The sequence below is a fragment of the Sinocyclocheilus anshuiensis genome, unplaced genomic scaffold (assembly GCF_001515605.1).
Source record: "Sinocyclocheilus anshuiensis isolate Anshui unplaced genomic scaffold, SAMN03320099.WGS_v1.1 scaffold119, whole genome shotgun sequence".
NCBI lineage: Eukaryota > Metazoa > Chordata > Actinopteri > Cypriniformes > Cyprinidae > Sinocyclocheilus > Sinocyclocheilus anshuiensis.
This window is the reverse complement of record NW_015549581.1, coordinates 527,605-548,318: the sequence shown is the minus strand read 5'-3', so window position 1 is coordinate 548,318 and position 20,714 is coordinate 527,605. Positions and strand designations below refer to the sequence as shown.

General features: G+C 36.8%; 1 protein-coding gene and 1 long non-coding RNA gene across 2 annotated transcripts; both read left to right on the top strand.

Annotated features, from left to right (window-relative positions):
- The first annotated feature begins 84 nt into the window (after positions 1-84).
- LOC107657750 (uncharacterized) lies at positions 85-594 on the top strand. Its single transcript, XR_001630714.1, has 3 exons — positions 85-210; positions 328-361; positions 437-594. It is a non-coding gene; the product is annotated as an uncharacterized LOC107657750 (long non-coding RNA).
- A 2,033-nt stretch (positions 595-2,627) lies between these two features.
- cnn3a (calponin 3, acidic a) lies at positions 2,628-14,598 on the top strand. The gene is made up of 7 exons (XM_016445992.1): positions 2,628-2,855; positions 11,662-11,783; positions 12,237-12,303; positions 12,626-12,763; positions 12,982-13,098; positions 13,430-13,576; positions 13,661-14,598. Exons 1-7 carry the CDS (start codon positions 2,799-2,801, stop codon positions 14,000-14,002), a joined length of 990 nt encoding a protein of 329 aa, XP_016301478.1. The 5' UTR covers positions 2,628-2,798; the 3' UTR covers positions 14,003-14,598.
- The last annotated feature ends 6,116 nt before the right edge of the window (positions 14,599-20,714 follow it).

Genomic DNA, 20,714 nt, shown 5'->3' with positions numbered 1-20,714 from the left:
CACCACTTCATGGAAAACAGTATTTGGCTTTTGATCACAGGTTTGTCCATTTCAAAGTTATACTGTCATTCAGATACATGGAAGACTTGTTTTAAATCTAGATTGTGATACCTCATTCTTAAGTGTGAATACATTTTTTCTTAGTGTTGTTGTGAAATATTTTCCAGCTCACTACGCATTTCAGTGGTACTTCATTGTCCTCCTGTGCTGGTATGTGGTTCTAGAGGAAATGGTGTCAAATATAGACTTGACAGATGGAAAAGCTGCAATTCTCAGCTGTAGTTTTTATTTTATGTGTCTATAATATCCTGTTCTTCTTGTTTCTAGAGATGAGACGGCACTCTAATACCTGCAGCATGAGGTAGAGCATAACCTGATGGTTTCTTTTGTCTCGCATAACAAGTTCATACAGGTAACTTAGTCTTTTACTTCTCAGCATAAAGTTCTGCGACTGTGATGTTTCTGAACAGCTGCAAATGGATGATCCCATCAGACATGTCTGGAAGGTATGTGATGTCATGTATAATTTGGTTATTATGAGCATAGATGGTAACCGTAGCATTGCAGAAATAAAAATGCCATTCATTTTATCCACAATGAAATTGATTTTTAAAGAAATAGTTCACCCAAAAGTGCCAATTTGCTTAAAATGTACTCGCCCTCAGGCCTTCCAAGATTTGGAGAAATTTAGCATTACGTCACTTGCTCACCATCAATGGATCCTCTGCAGTGAATGGGTGCCGTCAGAATGAGAGTCCAAACAGCTGAGAAAAACATCACAATAATCCACAAGTAATCCACACCAGTCCATCAGTTAACATCTCGCAAAGCGAAAAGCTGACCATTTATGGAACTTTTTGGGAGGAGGTAAAGACCAAACACTTAACAGCAAGAGTAATTCTGCACAAGAGTTATTATCTCTAGTCATAACAGACTCTTATCAGGAAACACCTCGCTGTTTCATCTCTCACTGGCTGATACCATCACCAATATCATCAGTATCTTTATTAGTCGACCTTGCAGAATTTCAATTCAATTTCATTTTTATATTCTATGTTGTATTCAGTTTTTAGTTGACAAAAGGCCTTCAGCTTCTGATAAAACAGGTCATGTTGTCAGATAAATCACACAACATTCTGGCATTTTGTTTGTACCTATGTTATTAGAAATATCCACAAAATGAAATCAACCTTAGAGAAAATGTCTTCCTTGTTTACACTAAACAGGTTGAGTGACAGCGAGAGATACTGATCTCCTCAGACAGACCACCTCCATGATAGTTGTTTTTTCCTCGTGTTGTTTTCACTTCAACCTTTCGGACAAAAATAACCCTGACATTATAGCTCCACCCAGTACATCAAGCTCAAAACATCAACTGGTCATTTAAAGCTACTTGACAATACAGAAAATGGCAACACAGAAATTGGATGCATACACTAGGCCTGTGTTGTGTGTTTTATCATGGTTTGATTTCTGTTGATAAATTGTGGTTACTGGCATTTTACCGTACCATAGTTAGTATTACCGCAGTAAGGGTGTGTCTTGTTTGCTTTTCTATTCTTCATTATGTAATCTGGAAAGCACTTTGATTAGCTTCATTTTTTTTTTTAATTGCCAACAAAACCAGTCATAAGTCGCACGGTTATATATTTGTAGCAATAGCCAACAGTACAGTGTATGGGTAAAAATGATCGATTTTTCTTTTATGCCAAATATCATTGGGATATTAATTAAAGATCATGTTCCATGAAGATATTTTGTAAATTTCCTACTGTAAATATATCACAACTTAATTTTTGATTAGTAATATGCATTGCTAAGGACTTAATTTGGACAACTTTAAATGTGATTTTATCGATATTTAGATTTTTTTTTTTTTGCACCCTCAGATTCCAGATTTTCAAAAAGTTGTATATCAGCCAAATATTGTCATACATCAAACAAACCATACATCAATGGAAAGCTTATTTATCCAGCTTTCGGATGATGTATAAATCTCAATTTCATAAAATTGACCCTTATGACTGGTTTTGTGGTCCATGGTCACATATAAATAAACTATTAGTAACTAAGTGGGTTAATGTTAATTTGGGCCATTAATAAGATTAGCAAATATCATTAAATTATTTAATGTTTAACAAATCATTAATGCACACTCAGAAATGTAATTAAAATTGCACTTATTTCATTTTATTTCTTTTTAAGTTAATCAGTATTATTAAGATTCATAATAATTATTTTTTCTGATAATTGTTAATATATAGAATTTAGTTTCGTTTTGATATATTATTTGTATGTACCGCATTCTTATCTGTTAAGCAATAATGTTTGTAAATTTACTTAAAAGTTAACCGTGAAATGTTTTTGCTGTTGTCAAACTAGCAAAAAAAGAATCGAAGAAGACAAAGAAAGTATTATTACACCATATAACTGTAGAGATAAGCCACAGCTTTCCAGTAAACTGAAACTCGGTCACTAGTTTTGGCAGGTGAGCCATTACTTTCGCCAGTGGCGCCCAGTAGAGCCAGAGAAACAATGGATGGTTTAATATGCAGAACCGAGGCTTCTGATTGGCTCTAGCGGCGCATCAGTCATCTAGCTCCACCCCAAATTCTCGATATAGGGTAGAAGTTTTTGCGTGAGTCTCCGTTGTGTAAACTCACTGAGCGCGGATTATTCAAGCACGCGGAGCTCCGAATCTTCTGTACTGTGATTTTACTGCAGCTTTAGGACTTTACTTCACTCATTCCCTGTTGGGCAGTACAGTGACTTTAAGAAAAAACGCAAAAAAGTGAATCATGACGCAGTTTAACAAGGGACCAGCCTACGGATTATCTGCGGAGGTTAAAAACAAGGTAAACTGAATTTTACTAATTTGTTTTAAATATTTTTATATGTATGTTGATACATTTTTAGTATATATTGATTAGATGATCAGTTTTGGTATGCATTATAGAAACAGTTCTGAATATTACCGTGCTTTTAAAAAGTAATGTTAGCCTAGTTTATTTTGCGTTATTGGCAACTAGTGTTAGCTTGGCGTTTATATGGTTTAGTTTAAATGTATCTTTTTAAATTATTCTTATTTTTTTTTATATTTTACCTGTGTGTTCTTGATTATGTTACACTTTCAAACTAATAGTTGCACGAGACTTTGGTGAAGACTTTGGTTATAATTGGAGGTTGAATCCAAGTGAATTTGAATTAAAAACCACATTAATTATAAAAATAAGCTAATAATAATAAAATATAAAAGTAAATGATGATTTAGATGATGTATTTTGTTTAGTATTGATTTGATTAAATGGAAAATTATTCTATAACTGCAAGTTGGCATCCCCAGAAAAGTTTCTGATTTCGTATAATTTTGTGTGTTAGATTAATCATGTGGGGGGGAAAAAAAATAGAAAATTTTCCTCAAATTGATCTTAGATTGTCCAGAGTTTAGAGATGACCCGGTCAGAGATAATCTCCATGTTTTTTATTTTTAATATGACTGTCATATAGGCTATAAAGCTTATTACTAATGGAATGCATATGTTGTAAATACTTCTAAGGAGAAGGAGGGTCATTTTAGGGAAACATTATGAAGCATGTCTAATCTTTAATATCTTCGTAGTGATAAGTATTACTGATTAGTAAATCATGCCTTAAAATGATCAGACAAAATGTTGCATACAATAACATACGTAAAGCCAATGAATCAATTTCATTCCCCCCACACACACACACATACAAATATCTTAAGCATGACATCATCATCAGTGCTGAAGAGATATTTTTGATTTAAGTAATCTTAGGTCAATTAAACTGTTTTTCACGCCTGAACAATCCTGGTAGGTTTCTGTGTCTTTCATCTAACCCCTTCGGAAGTAAGGATTTCATCTTGGAATTTTAAGCATTCCTAAAATGTGACGACAGTGCCGGAACAGCTGTGATGTGTATAAGACTGTTTCATTCAGAAGAGTTCAACTTCTGGCTTTGACCTGTCAAAGGGTGTATTGCAATAATGACCTATTTAGCTCAATGAATGAATGTTACTTTTTTAGCCAGATGCTTTACAAGAAATATTTCACCCTGAAATATAAATGATGTGATTTATTTACTCATTTACTCATGTTGTTTCAAACCCGTGTGACATTTAGTAACACAAAGGGAGAAATACTGGTTGCTCATTGCAGTGGCAAAGAAGCTGGAGCATTCAAGCTTTAAAAAGGATGCAAAACACCAGTTGTTATTCTCTGATAATATTCTCCCCCAAGTGAGCTGTAAACTAGTGATTTGAATCAAGAATCAAAATTGGTTCATCAGGCTTGTTTTGATGAACTGATTCATCGCATAAAAACGATTCATTCACGAATCACTGTCTCTCTCATGATACTTTTATGATGCGTTCTTGTTTTGTTTTGGAGCTTGACATTCTCATGCACTTTCATGTGTTTGAAAGTTATTTCAGTTATTATTTCAAGTTCAAATTAACTTTTTTCCATAGCAGAAAGAAAGTCATACAGGTTTCAAAAGACATATGTCACGAGTATGACACAATTTGAATTTTGCACTCATTTTGTTAAATGTTTAACCCAACCTTCTGGGTAGTAACCCAACTGCTGGGTCAAAACAACACAATTGCTCGGTTTGTCCCTATTTTACCCAGCACTGGGTTATATTTAACCCAGCATTTTTTAGAGTGTTTTAGAGTTCTTTAAGCTTTTAAAATGAAAAGCATGTGGTTAAAAATACAACACTGTTCCTGACTACTTGCTAGTGGAAAGTAGTTCTAGGGGCTAGTTCCATTACACCATTTCCTCTCTTAATCTATGACTTATTTTCCATTTTACCCGGCTGGACACTGAAAGGCTGCAGGAAAAGTGTTTGCTTTTTTGCATGCTTACAGTTTGAGGTCAGTAGTTCTGAAGATTTGTCTTATGCTCATCAAGAATGTATTTATTTGATCCAAACTACAGTAAAATCAGCAGTATGTAAAATATTCTAAATTAAAATAACTTTTGAATATATTTTAAAAACGTCTTTTTCCTGTGATGGCAAAACTGAATTTCCAGCAGCCATTACTCCAGTCATCAGTGTCACATGATCATTGCTTCATATTTATTTTAGTGCTGGGCAACAATTAATCGCATCCAAAATAAAAGTTTTTGTGTACATAATATATGTGTGTGTACTGTGTATATTAATTAATTATAAATACACACACATGCATGTATACTGTATATTTAAGAAAAATATGTTATATATATATATATATATATATAAACATATTTTTCTTAAATATATACATGCATGTGTATTTATATATACATAATAAATATACTCAGTACACACACATATATTATGTACACAAAAACTTTTATTTCAGATGCAATAATCATTGCCCAGCACTAATTTATTTATGGAAGCCTTGATACTTTTTCCAGGATTCTTTAATGAATTGAAACGTCAAAAGAACAACATTCATTTGAAAGCGAAATCTTGTAGTGTGTGCATATGTCTTTTGTCTTATATAAATAGAAAATATAGTGGCTCATAACTTTTTATATTGTACAGGGATATTAATGACTGGATAAATAATAAAATTTTATAAGCAAAAATAATATGCTATTCATACAAGAAATACCTACTTTTCATTCAGTATTAACCTGCGAGAACGGTCTTAACCGTGTTTGTTTCAAACCTTTTATAGGTCATGCGCTTTCCGAGGACTTGTTTGTCTCGTTCCTTGAGTTTCATCAGCACTCTTGCTCTGCTGAAAGCCGAGAGCTGTTTTCTGCCTTTGTTTTCCTGCAAGCTGAACTTTGGAAATGTGGGAAGTCAAAGCTCTTACAGTGAGATTTAGAAACATCAGTACATCAGCCTGTAAATATCAACAAATCTCCTTGTCAAACAGAATTATTCCTTAAAATAAAACTCACAAATGACATAATGGGAAAGGATCTTTTCCCAATCAAATTAATGACCCTCTCTGGTTATGTAACAGCAGACACAAGGGGTCGTTCATTACGGGCTTGTTGCCAAAGCATCATCCTCTGCTCAAGTCCAGCACATTGAAGATATTTTTCAGGCTGGTTTATTTTTACACATAGAAGAGATGGCAATTAGCAACCTATTTTTATAATGACCATTCGTGTTGCATTATATTAATCATATCAGTTGTTTTTGCCATGTTGTTTTCCCCAGACAGTGGGTAGATGGACAAAGATTCCTGGATGAGAGCTTTTGCAAGCCATTGAAGAATTGGTAGCTCTGTTGTTTAGTAGTTACTTTCTCTTGTATGTTGCTTCCACAAATGTTCCATTGTCAGAACTTTGAAAATGGAGTTACATATGCAGGAATTCCCCCTGAAATGTTTGGATGTGGTTCAACAGACACCTTGATTCTCTCAGGCCTGGGAAAATCGTTTTCAGACTGTAATACATTCATATTATTCTTGGCTCTCACACTCATCTCATTCTGCATCTATCTTAGCGTGCATGTCTGTGTTGCAGTCTTGGAAATACGCCAATACTGGGCCCACAGCATGTCCTGGGACAGGACGAGGGTCAGAACAAGGAGGTCACGGTGGTTCTTGGGTAAAACCAGGCCAGGTTAACCTTAGGGCTTTGATCCGTCGCTCTCTAATGCCACATTCCATGCTGATCCTCGGCGTAAAAACACTTTTACTGCCATACTGTGACTGCTGATGGGCAAGCGGCCCAGTGAGGGGCCGTTACATTCCCTGCAATGTGCTGATCAGCAATATTTTCCAGGTTTGGTTAAGGCTCTGTGAAGTGTGGCCATGGTTGTTAACCCCGTGTTGCCATTTTAGGAGGAACAGGAAAGCGTGTTTTCCTGAGGCTATTGTTTTGGGTCTGTTGTTCAGCAGGATTTTATAACAGTGTAAACATAGACCAGGCTTATTTAAACACTTATTTAAACAGATTATCAAAGTTTATTGAAGGTTTGAAAGCCTTTTATCCAAAAGTTGCCTGTGAACTGAATTTTTTGCACTCCTATGCATTTAAAAGCTTTGTGGAAAAAATTTGTCATTCTGTCATTGTCATTTTGAGTGGTGATGACTTCAAAAGAAGTCACCAACAATCATCATTATTATTATTTTTTTATACTTGGGTGGAAAACTTTAGTGAGTAATCAGAACTCCCTAGCTATTACCTAGCAACCACCTAACAATGCTGAAAAATTGTGGTTCCAAAAATTACGCACATTTTCTTCACAAAATCAAGTTTGAATGGGCTCTTTTGACTTAGACACCTAGCAACCACTCGGAACACCATAGCGACTACCTAGCAACCAATCAAAACACTACCCTAACAATCACCTAGCAATGCCCTAGAATTGTGGTTCCAAATATTACACACATTTTTTTAAATAAAATGTTAAAAACAAAGTTTGGATGGGCTTGTTTGACTAAAGCAAGTAAGTAGCCACCTAGCAACCACTCAGAACACCCTAGCAACGCCCTAGCAATCACCTAGCAATAACTTAGAATTGTTGTTCCAAATATTACTCACATTTTATTAATAAAATGTTAAACAAAGTTAGGATGGGCTTTTTTGACTAAAGCAAGTAAGTAGCCACCTAGCAACCACTCAGAACACCCTAGCAACGCCCTAGCAATCACCTAGCAATAACCTAGAATTGTGGTTCTGAATATTACACACATTTTCTTAATACAATTTTAATAAATGTAGTGAGGATGGGCTTGTTTGACTGAAGCTAGTAAGTAGCCACCTAGCAGCCACTCAGAACACCCTAGAATCACATTGCAATCACTAGAACAACCTAGCTTTTATCTAGCAATGCCATAGCAATGTGGTTGCTAATATTACACACACTTTCAAAATGTAAACATCTAGTTACTGTTTTTCAGGACAAATGTCTGTCAGTTTGTGACTTAAACGGTTCCTTTTCAGATCTGAAAAATAACTTGTTTTTACAGGTATAGTAGAGCAAATCTTTCCGCATTGTAGCTGGGGTATTTCCAGAGCACATGGTTAAATATTGCCTAATGCTGGCTGGACTAGTTGCTCACATGTGATTAAACAGGCACGCTTGATTTCAGCACAGTACTCAATAATAGTCAGAGAAAATAAAGTCAGAACATTTGTTCGTTTAACAAGTTTGTTTTTGCAAAGTTAGCTATTATGATGCCACAGTAAGTTATGCACACTTCTGAATAATGAATTCTTTTACTAATAGAGAAGGGATGCTTATTTTTTAAACAAATGGGATTTTTTTTGGAGGATTGTAGATTTGTTTGCATGTTGCTAAACTTTGTGTTTCTGTATTTGTATGTGTTTTTTTAGCCTAAACCCAAGGTGAAAAGTTCATCCCTCCCCTCCTCCGTTGTCACCACGGTTGACATCGATCTCTCAGGGACTGTTTGTCAAATTGATTGCATCGCGTTGCGAGTCCTTTCACTCCCTGACCTTTTTTTTAGTCCGATGTTTGCTCGCTTTTTGTGCTGTCATCAGTAAGCTCTCAGAATTATGAGTGGGGGAGGAGGGCTAGAGGTCAGTCTCTAGCAGGATCGGCCCACAACCTTCCAGAATGTTGTTCTTCTCCAAATGCCTCTAACTTCTCCATCAAGGGTCACTTTTCCACATTTTTCTCTCTTTTTTTCTACCACTGGCTGGTTTCCCAGTGGACTGGAAGGAAAGACAAGACAGACACATGGTTCTCCAATCTTTGCTCAGTTTCTCCGTGGAGTTCTTCTGTTCTTTCCACTCCTTTTGTCAGTCTTGATTTTTTCCGATTCATGTCTAATATAAATCACCCCAGTCAATGGCTCATTATATCAGAGATATAACCTTCATTGTCTCCCACTACGTCTGAAATCATCCGGTGCTCTTTTGAACTATTTGGAACATGCCAAAAGTCATGCAGTTCTTCAAAGATGAGAGACTGTGAATGGTTTAGCTTTTTGTCTGTCATTATAGGAGAAAAGTCATCTCAGCTGACCTCAAATTGCACAAGGGAACAGCCACAACACCCCACACGCCATTTTTTCCTAGTGGTCTCACATTCTGACTGCTGGGCTGCAGTGTGGGAGGATGTCTGATTGATCTTCAGCTTGCTGAGAGGCCTTCTATGGAAGTTTATAGGGCTCTGAGCTATATCTTCAAATTCCTTAGGAGGAATAAAAATAGGCACAAATGAGACAATTGTATAAAGTATGTGGATATCATAGCTCAGATAATATGTTGGTAATAGATTTGCCAAAATACCAAAGTGATTTTAGTATGATCTCAGTACAGTTTGAGACATCTTTCCTATATACTGCGATTCTAAATTAGTATTGTATTCATATATCATAGCATTTAAATGGTATTTCAAAGAATACATTTACATTTAGTCATTTAGCAGACGCTTTTATTTTTGCTTTTGTTAATTGTATAATAAATAAAAAGAAAAGGAATAGAAAAAGAATAGAGAAGCTAGTGTTAGTTTTGTAATGTAAACAAGCAGTTAGTAAATGAATAGAGTGCAAGTCTAAAAGGGGCAAGTTTTTTTTTAAAGAATAGAGTTAGAATAGAGATTGCTAGAGTTAGAGGGTCAAATAAAGATGGAAGAGATGTGTTTTTAGCCGATTCTTGAAGATGGCTAAGGATTGAGTTGGGCAGGTCATTCCACCAGGAGGGAACATTTAATTTAAAAGTCAGTGAAAGTGATTTGAATATTATTATATTATATGATATTATTATATTATGAATACCATAGTATTTTCATACTCTATTTTTACTTAATTTGAACATTAAAAATGACATGTTGTTATATTTAGTTGAATAATAATTGGGTTCAGTAAGATTTTTTGAAAGAAATTAATACTTTTATTTAGCAAGGATGCATTAAATTGACTAAAAGTGACAGAAAAGACAATGTTAAAAAAATTATATTTCAAATAAATGCTGTTTTTTTAAACTCTTTCTAGATCATTCAACACTGATGATAACAATAAATGTTTTTTGAGCAGCAAATCATCTTATTTTAATGATTTCTGAAGCATCGCGTGACTCTGAAGACTGTAAACGTTAAGTAATGATGGTGAAAATTGCTTTGCCATCATAGGAATAAATTACATGTTAAAATATATTAACACAGAAAACAAGTACAACATTTTATTACATGTAATATTTCACAGTATTACTGTTTTACTGATTGCTCAAATAATGCAGCCTTTAGTGTGCTTAAGAAACTCCGTAAAAAAAAAAAAATCCGTACCGACCCCAAACTTTTGAACAGTAGTGTAAATAAAGCACATATGTTACCTGATAAAATATTTTTCACAGTGACTCCAAAACATGGAATTATCGTGGTACAAGACCAAAAACTGTGAATGCTAATATTTCCCTCTACTTCTGAGAAGGAAAAGCAGGTATTGCAATTAACCTAGAAACTGAAACATAAGCTAAACACTAAGAGAACTCTAGCTAGATATCTCTGTGAAAACTCGAAGGGTTAGGACTGTGTTTGTGCTGTAAATAAGGTTTGAGATAGCAGACAGAAGGCCATGAGGAAAGCCGTTATCATGTTTTGACGGGAAAGAGAGACATCTTCTGTCCTGAACACCTCCTGCTGAGAATATCTTATCCACCCTTTTCCCCTGTAGGTCCTTTTGTCCCTTTCTCTCATGATCTGTATGATAGCCACATTTAGCTTTGTCTTTGTACAGTCTGACCCTGAATGCTGAACTCGAAATGGAGCCTCTGTGATAGAAGCCGTTTCCTGGAACTTGTATTATTAGCTACTTTAAATGGGTTTAAACTTGCTGTGTTTAAACTGAATTATTTAATATCCCGTAAAAAATATGTAAACTATTTTTGAAGGGTTTCACTTGAAGCTGAAGTAATAGCTAGCACTCATGAAGAAGAAAACAGAAAGTCTGTATTAATGAAAAGTGCTCGCTTAGGCATGTTTGACTTTTATTGTTTTTAGAGATTTGAATAACCTAACTCTAACTTATTAAACATTGATGCCTCAAATTACTTTTCTAAGATTTACTTCATCACCTACTACACGATAAACAGACTTAACATTGATTGAAGGAGCAAATGAAACCATCTCACATTTTGTTCAGGCATTTTGTAAAGATCTGCTGTTAGTCATATTTGTCTGTTCTGAGCACATTATTCAATATCAGCTGGTCAACGGTGCTATTTACAGTCAGAAAAGTCCTGAGAAAGAGCGAAACGGCCAGAATAGATTCACGCTGTGACTCTTTGTGGGAATTTAATGCTCTGTTGTTGGCACAATCGCACGTAGGTGTTGCATCACATGCTTTGAACACCATTCACAAAGGAGAAAGCCAAACAAAGCCAGAAAAGAGTTTTTATAGGCAATCCGATTTAATTAGGCTGCATTTGATGATTTTCCATTAGCTCTAATACAACTTTTAAAAGTCAAACAGGCCTTTTAAATGTTTCAAACTGTTGTTTCGGTGTGTTTTTTGGTTAAACACGTTCTGTGTGAGGATCAGCTAAGTGTATTGACATTATAATAGTTTAGATAAGCATGTATGCTGACACATTACAGTAGAATCTAAAGGAAGATTGTCCAGGACACATTACTGTGATCCTGCAGAGCCGGTTTGACTTATAAATGACTGATGTGTGTTGGCTGACTCACTGATTGGGTTATTTCTTCTCACAGATCGCACAGAAATATGACCTACAGAAGGAGGAGGAGCTTCGTTTCTGGATCGAGGAGGTGACTGGAATGCCGATCGGAGACCACTTTCAGAAAGGGCTCAAGGATGGCGTCATACTGTGCGAGTAAGTTGATAAACATAAACATAACTTGGCCATGTGGGCAAGGTTTCCCTGCTGAAAACAAAAACCGTTTTAACCAGCCTAAGCTAGTTTGCTGGCCTTAGAGTTTCTCCCAGGCTGGTCTGTTGGTCGGTTTTGGGAACATTTCAGCTGGTCAGACTGGGAGACCACTTGTCTGACCAGCTAAACACTATTTATGGCACTATTAAAGCTTGTTTGAGCATCCTGGCCAGACATAATGACACTGGCTCAACCAATGGCATACATTTGGGCCAAGACTATCTGTTTGGGTGACCAGTGGCAGAAAACCTGTATGAAAACAATCATTATTTTGGCAATTCCATTGGGTGATGCTAGTAGAATCGAAATTACTTACTTTACACCTTTATTGTGCCCATAGAAGATGCTTGCAAAAAGAAATTAATTGAAATCATTAATTGTTTTTATTCTTTTCAGATTGATAAACAAGCTTCAGCCTGGATCGATAAAGAAAATAAACCATTCACAGTTGAACTGGCATAAGGTAAATATCTCAGAGGCTCCTACGGGCTTTTTTTGCCCGTTTGAGAAGTAAGAAGCACTTTCCTTTCAAAGTGACTTACAATACAGCATACAAAATCACATTGTTGGCAAATACTAGGACAGGCAGAAGCTGCTAACAACTGCAGATACATCTTTAGTATATAAACACTCTAGTATCAGAGCTCTTTACATGCTGTAAGAATGAATGGACCCATTCATGCACTCTTTGACTCATCAACCAAAACTAACTCTTTTATCTGAAAATGAGGTAACCAATGATGTTGTGGAGAAACATACCCTTACTGTTGCCATTGTACCCTCAGCTAGAGAACCTTGGGAATTTCATCAAAGCCATTCTAGCCTACGGGCTGAAGCCCAATGACATCTATGAAGCCAATGACCTCTTCGAAAACGGGAACATGACGCAAGTCCAGACCACACTTCTCGCTCTGGCCAGTATGGTACGTCTGCAAGTCCTTACGTTCTGCTCAACCTGAGTCTTACATTGGGTCTTATTGATAAAAAGTTAAAAGAGATTTAAAGAAATATTAAAAATAAAGGATTTCTTTGAGTAAATGTTGACATCTGGTTGATAGGTTCCATTTAAAGATTTTTTATTTAAAATATTATTGACAGCCTAAATTTTGCAACTATAAAATTTTTATTTCTTTTTCAACAGGCAAAGACCAAAGGCATGGAAACGAACATTGACATTGGTGTGAAATATGCAGACAAGCAGCAGAGACAGTTTGATGAAGAGAAGATGAAGGCTGGCCAGTGTGTCATCGGACTTCAGGTTATAGACACTATTCCCGGAACTTCTTGAATGTTTCTGCATGAATGGGTTTAAAGGAAGCCTAATCATTGAGAATTGGTCATTCAGCTGATCCTTTTACCAGAATGGTACTCAAGGATCATTCATTGTGAGGTTTGAACCTACAACATTTCGGTTACAAGTCCAGATTAGAAACAGCAACTCAACCAATATCAGTGCAGACATGCTTCTGGGAATGGTTTCTACAGATAAAGGTTGATTGCAGGACCAGATTGATTGGAGAAAATTCAAGGTAGATCATCTCCAGGGGTGTTTTAACCCACTTTTGAAGTGTTTCTGACTTTTGTTTCAGATGGGAACCAACAAATGTGCAAGCCAGGCTGGTATGACCGCCTACGGGACCAGGAGACACCTTTACGACCCCAAGACACAGACAGAGAAACCCTATGACCAGACCACCATCAGTCTGCAAATGGGCACCAACAAAGGAGCTAGTCAGGTATACCCAAACACAGACATGTATCAACAATATATCAGACAAAAATGATAAAAAATGACACATTTACTATGTGTCTGTCTCCAGGCTGGCATGTCTGCCCCAGGAACCAGGAGGGACATCTATGACCAGAAGGCAGCTCTGCAACCATTGGACAACTCCACCATCTCATTGCAAATGGGAACCAATAAGGTAGCCTCTCAGAAGGGCATGAGCGTGTACGGCTTGGGACGGCAAGTTTACGACCCCAAGTATTGCGCCACCCCTACAGAGCCCATGATTCATGCCAACGGCAGCCAAGGCACGGGAACGAATGGCTCAGAAATCAGCGATAGTGACTATCAGGCAGAATATCAAGAGGAAGAGTACCAGGGCGAATACCACGATGAGTACAGAGGGCACTACAACGACCAGGGCATCGACTACTAGAGAATGCTGCTGCGCTGTTAGTCAAAGCAGTATTAACATGATGTATATCAACAGAGCAAGTCTTTTGCTATGCCTTTTGCTTCTCACAGTTACCCCTTCCCTCCCAGCGCATGTGTTTGGGTAAACAATAGTGAGTGGTGATATCTCACATCTGCCATCTTGACTGTGGTGAAATTGATCTTTTATAGTGTTTTTTATGAAGTACGGAGAACTGTAAAGATAATTTTCTAGTTTTGCAGTACGATTCTTTGTTTTACACCCTAGGCCTTGTGTTTTGAGTTTATTTTGGCCTTGCATCTCGGAGCGAAACGTTATCGCTAGTTTTAAAGCTCATCCGCCATTGAAATCCCGCTCTGCTCCAACTGCTATGGACTGAAAGCCTTCCCGAAGACATTCCTTCCTAAGTCATTCCATTTGAAGTCATTCTGTTTAGAATTCCAAATGCCTGGTATTATTACAAGCTTACAAATGTTAGCGTTTTAAAGATTAGCTGACTGGACGACCAAAAAAAGTCCGCTATTGCTTAGTTTTTTGTGCCATAATATTGGAAAATCTTTCCCATTGTATTTATTGCCCTGCTTTTCATTATAAATCCTCTGTCATATGGTTCTTTTATTAATAAATTCTATGTTATAAATAAAGTATTAAATGTCTACTATTATTTTGACCATTATTGCCTTTAAATTTAAATATAGCTGCTCGGCTATCTATAAATTCTAACTGATTTCAGTGTTATTAGGATTGAATAACACATTTTCTCCTTTTTCCTTGTAGTCAGACTGGTTCTCTGCTGTTGTCCTGGTGAGGTGTGGTTTCTGCAATGGCCCTGATTTTGTTATTTGGTTTTTTGCTCTTGTATTTTTTATGAGGGTGAATTGAAGTGGCACAGGGCCTCAGATGTGCGCTGACTCTGCCCAAGTATCACAGCGCAGCCATAAATCTTGTGTTTTTGAGGCTACCCTCAGAGGCGTTTGGAAGCTGCTCCTTGTGTCGATAGCCCAGAGTTTCTGGAAACAGTTATATAACCACAAAAAGCAGCAAAAACCAGAATCTAAAGTAGAGCAAGTCAGTGTTTGTGCACCAGTTCATAGAACTACTGCATTTTGTGCATATGTATATGTATGGGTTTTTAAATGAGTTACTGAAAAGCACTTGTTTGTGTCCTGGGAAATGAAAAAAAATCATGCTCTGCATCTTTTCATCCTAAACCTTCAATTAAGTCAATGAAATGAACTTGACGACTTTACAGTTCAGCCGACGTCCATGGATGGATTTGGAACGAGTTGCACACCACTGAATTGAATTACGCTTCCCATACCATGACCTTTCTGCATTCTTATTGGTCGCAGTGTCAACCAAAACGCGACGGAATGGTAAAAGTGTGATTGGGCTTATGATGGAACATTCCAGACGTATTGGACCAGTTTAAGTTGGGTTGAGGCTGCAGACTTGAATCGAGAGCAGAAGAGGATTTATACGTGCAGCAAATAACATGTTAGAGTTGCATGTTGCATTCTGGGTCATTCTGAGATATGTAACGTAATACCACATGGCAAAACATTATTCTGTTTCCATAGTGATTTGACGGCCAATAATATGTGACCCTGGACCACAAAACCAGTCTTAAGTCGCTTGGGTATATTTTTAGCAATAGCCAAAAAAACATTGTATGGGTCAAAATTAGCAATTTTTCTTTTACGCCAAAAATCATTAGGATATTAAGTAAAGATCATGTTCCATGAAGATATTTTGTAAATTTCCTACCGTAAATATATAAAAACTTAAGTTTTGATTAGTAATATGCATTGCTAAGAACTTCATTTGGACAATTTTAAAGGCAATTTTCTCAGTATTTAGATTTTTTTTTTTTTTGCAACCTCAGATTCCAGATTTTCAAATAGTTGTATCTCGGCCAAAAATTTACCCTTATGACTGGTTTTGTGGTCCAGGGTCACATATGTAAGAATTCTCTTCAATGCGTAGTCACTCCAGTGGTTGCAGTTGTAAATGAAGAACCGAGAGTCTACTAATTTAAGTAACGTTTTAGTTCTTAATCTGGGTGTCAGTGAACTCGGTTGAACTGCTATTGTGTAAGTAAGTGGGTCCACATATGAGGGGAGGACCACATAAAACTATACCCATGCGTACAGGACAGTGACCAAACAGCCAATAGGCTTCATGAGAGAGCAATGGCATTCACTCAAGTGCTGCCCCTGCCCCTCCCGACTGTGTTACTCCGGGATAATCAGCGCTTTGTGCTGGCTGCGGAATCCGGGACAAAAACGCAAGACTCAATTAGAGAGAAGGGCCGAAAAAGACTGTTACCGCAGCAACCACAGAAAGCCTTTAAAGGCAGACGGTAACTCAACCGGTGTTGCAGCTTTTGTATGCTGCGTCACACTGCTAACTGTGCCACCCTGGTGCCAGTTTAGGGGCCCGGGGCCAAAACCATGTGCAGTCTATGCCAGAGCTTCAGAGAGGGTCATGAGGTAGTTAATGGTGTTTGCTAAGGCAAGCATCACTATTATTACTGCTCATAGAAACCCGTAACACTAAGTATTTAACTTCAGAATGTAATTCCTCCTGCACTGTTTGTGCTACGGACATAAATTATGCCTCAAATCATGCAGAATGTTGTCGAAAGGTGTGCAAATATTTTTCTTCACTAACAGATGTTAAAAAAAAACAAAAAAATACCACGGATTTACACTAAAGGAGGGACCCAACCAACCTGGCAACCTACCAGAAATACCAAAAACTATTCAGACTCTCAGCCCCCCAGAACACATTAGAAACCACATAGCAACATACTAAAAGGCCATATACACACCTTTTATGCTTAATCCTGTTCAGTACAGTTCAGCAATTTACGTTAGTGACAACCGCATTAAGAACAAGCACATAATAAACAAATCCAAATGTGTACCTTTAAAATAAGACACATACTAAAATATAGCGACCTTCACGTGCCTTTTTATTAATTTCAGAAACTGGATTCATTATGAGCTGAGAACAAATAACAAAACCAAAGATGATTAAATAAGTGCTTATAATACGAGGACATGGCAACTCGTCAAGAACGTGCCCTGAAAAGCAGACTTCCAAACATTAACAAAACACCACGGTTCTGTTGACGATAGTTTACTTAAAATCACGGAATATAATGATTCTTTGGTTGCTGTATTAGGCTATTACTTTTGTCAAAAATAGCCGATACCAAACGTGCAAGACTGACAGTAGGCCTAGCCTATATGTACGTGGCAAAAAAAAACATTCAGAGCAATTTAGCAACCACAAAGCAACGCACTACAGCCATTTAGAACACCTTAGAAACGTCCTGACAACTGCAGAACAACTAACTAAAACCCACCCATACTCAAAACACAAGCATTGTATCAGCAAGTGTTGCAAAAATACAGTTTCTGATTATAGAAGCCACCAAAAGTGATGCAAGATATGAGCTTTGCTGAAGCTTATGCTTCACAGAGATAAAAGTAGCTCCCAGAAAAGAAATAGGCTATAATAAAGGTGGTCAGCTGTGTAGAGGCAAGCTGTGGACCTAAAAACAATAAAGAATGTGTTGAAACAGCCTGGAGTTCATTAGCAGATCAGCCCGGTTCCTCGGGCTGAGCCTCGCTGCAACCGGCCTGGAATGAACAGAGTGGGGAGAGGATGAAGAACAAAGATATACTGATCCACAGACAAACACGCTCTGAGGAATTGTGACTGCTGATCACCATGAATTCATTCCTCGCTGTGGAGAAAACAGGCCTGGTGAAAGATCAGTGAGAATATGTGGGTGAAGATTATTTGTTTGACTCTCCAGCCCAATATGAAATGTGTTCAAGCAAAAACAGCTGAACAAGCTGCCCATTTTCCGAAGATCTGGCTGCGTTTGCTTTATTGGAATGCATTATATCCATATAGGATTGCCTCAGTTTTCTTTTAACCAAACCATTTCATCAATTTAAATGTATATTTCACATTATTACGATCATTATTGTTGGTGAAAGATTGAGAAGTAGGCTTTAATGAGAACCACAGATGGTTTATAGCTGCTTTCCCAGTTTAAATTTCCCTGGATACAAGCTGAAACCATGTGTCCGTGACATCTGAGACTTCCTCACATGCCTGTGGATATTTTTTTTAGCTCACATTCCCTGGTCGCTCAGAGTCTCTGAATTTCAGAACGAGGAGTTCAGTATTGATTCTTCTCCTTTCAAATGCTACCAAGTGGCCTCTAGCCATCTCCATTTATCCCCCAGATACTCAACTCTGAAAGGGATGGATCTTTTCTCGACGGAGAGGAGGAAAACCGTGCTGCATGTTGAAATGCCAAAGGTTTTCTTTATTAATTAAAAGGAGTTTCTGTTATAGTACCTCCGGTTAATCTAAAATAGCTGGATTTGAGTTGGGAATCATATGTTATCTTCAGAAGGCCCAAAGTAACTTACTGAGGCCCAGACAAAGGCGCATTTACAGCAAGATGAGCGCGTTTCTGGTTTCTGGACTACCTGTAAACTATGCCACATATTTTATGACATAAGCTTCTGAACAATACAGGCCACATTTCTCCAGCATGATGTGAACCCTCTCATATTTAGTCAGCTTATAAAAAGAAGGTAAGACTTCCTCTGTTTTACAACCAATTAGATACTAGTTTGTTCTATTTACAGGCGGAAAACAGCAACAGGCCTGAATTATTATCGTCCCAGACTTCATCAGGGGCCACACAGTGGAAACCACACATGGGAAATATTACCCATTCATAAAATATTTCTAAATAAGTATTTAATATTAAATATATAAATATTTATAGAAACTTATTTTCAGAACAGAATAAAAAAAAAGCTAATTGCGCCTATATATCTCACAAGTCTGATAACAAAAAATTCTGAATTGCGAGATAGCAGAACTGTTAAATTCAGAATTGCAAGATACAAACTCACAAATCTAAGAAAAAAGAATTATAAGATATAAACCAGTCATTTCAAGAAAAAAATAGTCACAATTACGGTTATTTTTTTTATTCCATAGCAAAAACAATTTGACTTTTTCTTTGCTATTTCGAGTTTATATCTCATAATTCTGACTTTTCTTCTCAATATAGCGAGTACTACCTTTTTCAGAGAGATGGAATTGCAAACTTATACAAAATAAATAAATTGTGAGATATACTATTAACTCAGAATTTAAAAGAAAAAAAAAAAAAAATGTAAGACTTTTATTTAAATAATAATATTTTTTTAATTCCATGGCAGAAAGAAGCTTCCATAGATATTTAATAAAATATCTTTAAGTCAACATGAAATCTAAATTGCCGCTATTTACTTTCTAAACACACTTTACTGAACATATTACTAACTAACCAACTAGCTGACGTCTGAGTAAACTTTTCATTGAAGGCCTAAATGGTTCTTCAGAGATTAAAAATACTCTTGACTTTATTTTAAATCAGCATACTGGTTGCTGCGTTCTTTAAAATTCCAGCACATAGACTGTTTTTCTAAAGACCTGGACTGTAAAAATTCTTTGTAGAACTTAAAAAACTTTGTAGTTTTTGGTTCTATTAGGAACCTTAAGAGTCTAGATGTAATGCATTGGTGGATGTCATCTGAAAGCAATGGAAACACATTTGCAGATGCATTAACTTTAGATGTACAACAACAGCAACACAGGCATTTACAGCCCCGGGGATTATGACATGCTCTCAATTTCTATAAAAGTGCTGCAAGTTGAATTGCCAACCAGTGAGGAATGACCTCGCACATCGAGAGGGAAGAGTAGCACACATGTGAACAAAATCTGAGACAAAGTGGTAGAAAGGAAATAGGCGCTCACTTTGGCAGTGAATCCACTGGAAGAAAAACAGACCTTCCTACTGTACCTTTTTTTTTTGGTGGCTGCCTGGCATCTTGCCACAAAGTCCAGTCTGTTGCATGAGCCATTTTGAACGGCTTTGTTAAAGAGGAATTCAGCCGAAGAGCCCAGACCTCACTGGTCTAAGTAATGCAAAGGTTCTGGAACATGACATAACCTGGCTATGAATGCATAAACCACTGCTCTTATTCTCTCTCGCTCACACACACACACACACACACACACACACACACCAGTATTTTTTCGGACTGCTGGACTGAGGTGGAGTTGATCCAAACAGAGGGTTGTCTGTAACTCTGAGCCTATTTTCCTTTAAGGGAGGAATGTTCCTCTGGTCAAACAATCAAGTTTTTGCTTAGGTTGTCATGAATGAACAGAACTAGTTTTGATTAGTTAGTGGTTCTTGCTAAAGCTTTTTTTTTTTTTTTAAATACTATGTATTCGTAATGAATTTATATAGTCATACATACATTTAAACTTATTTTAAATATCTAAACCAATGCAAATAGTCCCACTGGTGTCAGTCAATAATATGTCGACTGATATGTATACGATGCCTGATTGATTTTTCGCCAATGGCCAGAGCATTTCTTTATCCCCCCTCGGATCTACTCTGATTTCGCCATTTCAGCCATATTGGCATCATGACACAGTGTGTTTTGCTGTAGCCTACGTCTAAAGTTGGTAAAGTTATCTCTGTCGTGTATTATATATGTATTATATATATAAATGTAATTATATATATATATATATATATATAAACTATTAAAAATGACAAAAACAAGACAAAATAATCATTTATAGTTTAATGATTACTATACCATCACTTCAC

Excerpts from the sequence above, each read along its gene's own strand:
- cnn3a (XM_016445992.1), top strand. The coding sequence starts at position 2,799 with ATGACGCAGTTTAACAAGGGACCAGCCTACGGATTATCTGCGGAGGTT. Across the intron at positions 12,304-12,625 it reads CACAGTTGAACTGGCATAAG|CTAGAGAACCTTGGGAATTT; the intron begins GTAAATATCTCA and ends TTGTACCCTCAG. Across the intron at positions 13,577-13,660 it reads CCAACAAAGGAGCTAGTCAG|GCTGGCATGTCTGCCCCAGG; the intron begins GTATACCCAAAC and ends GTCTGTCTCCAG.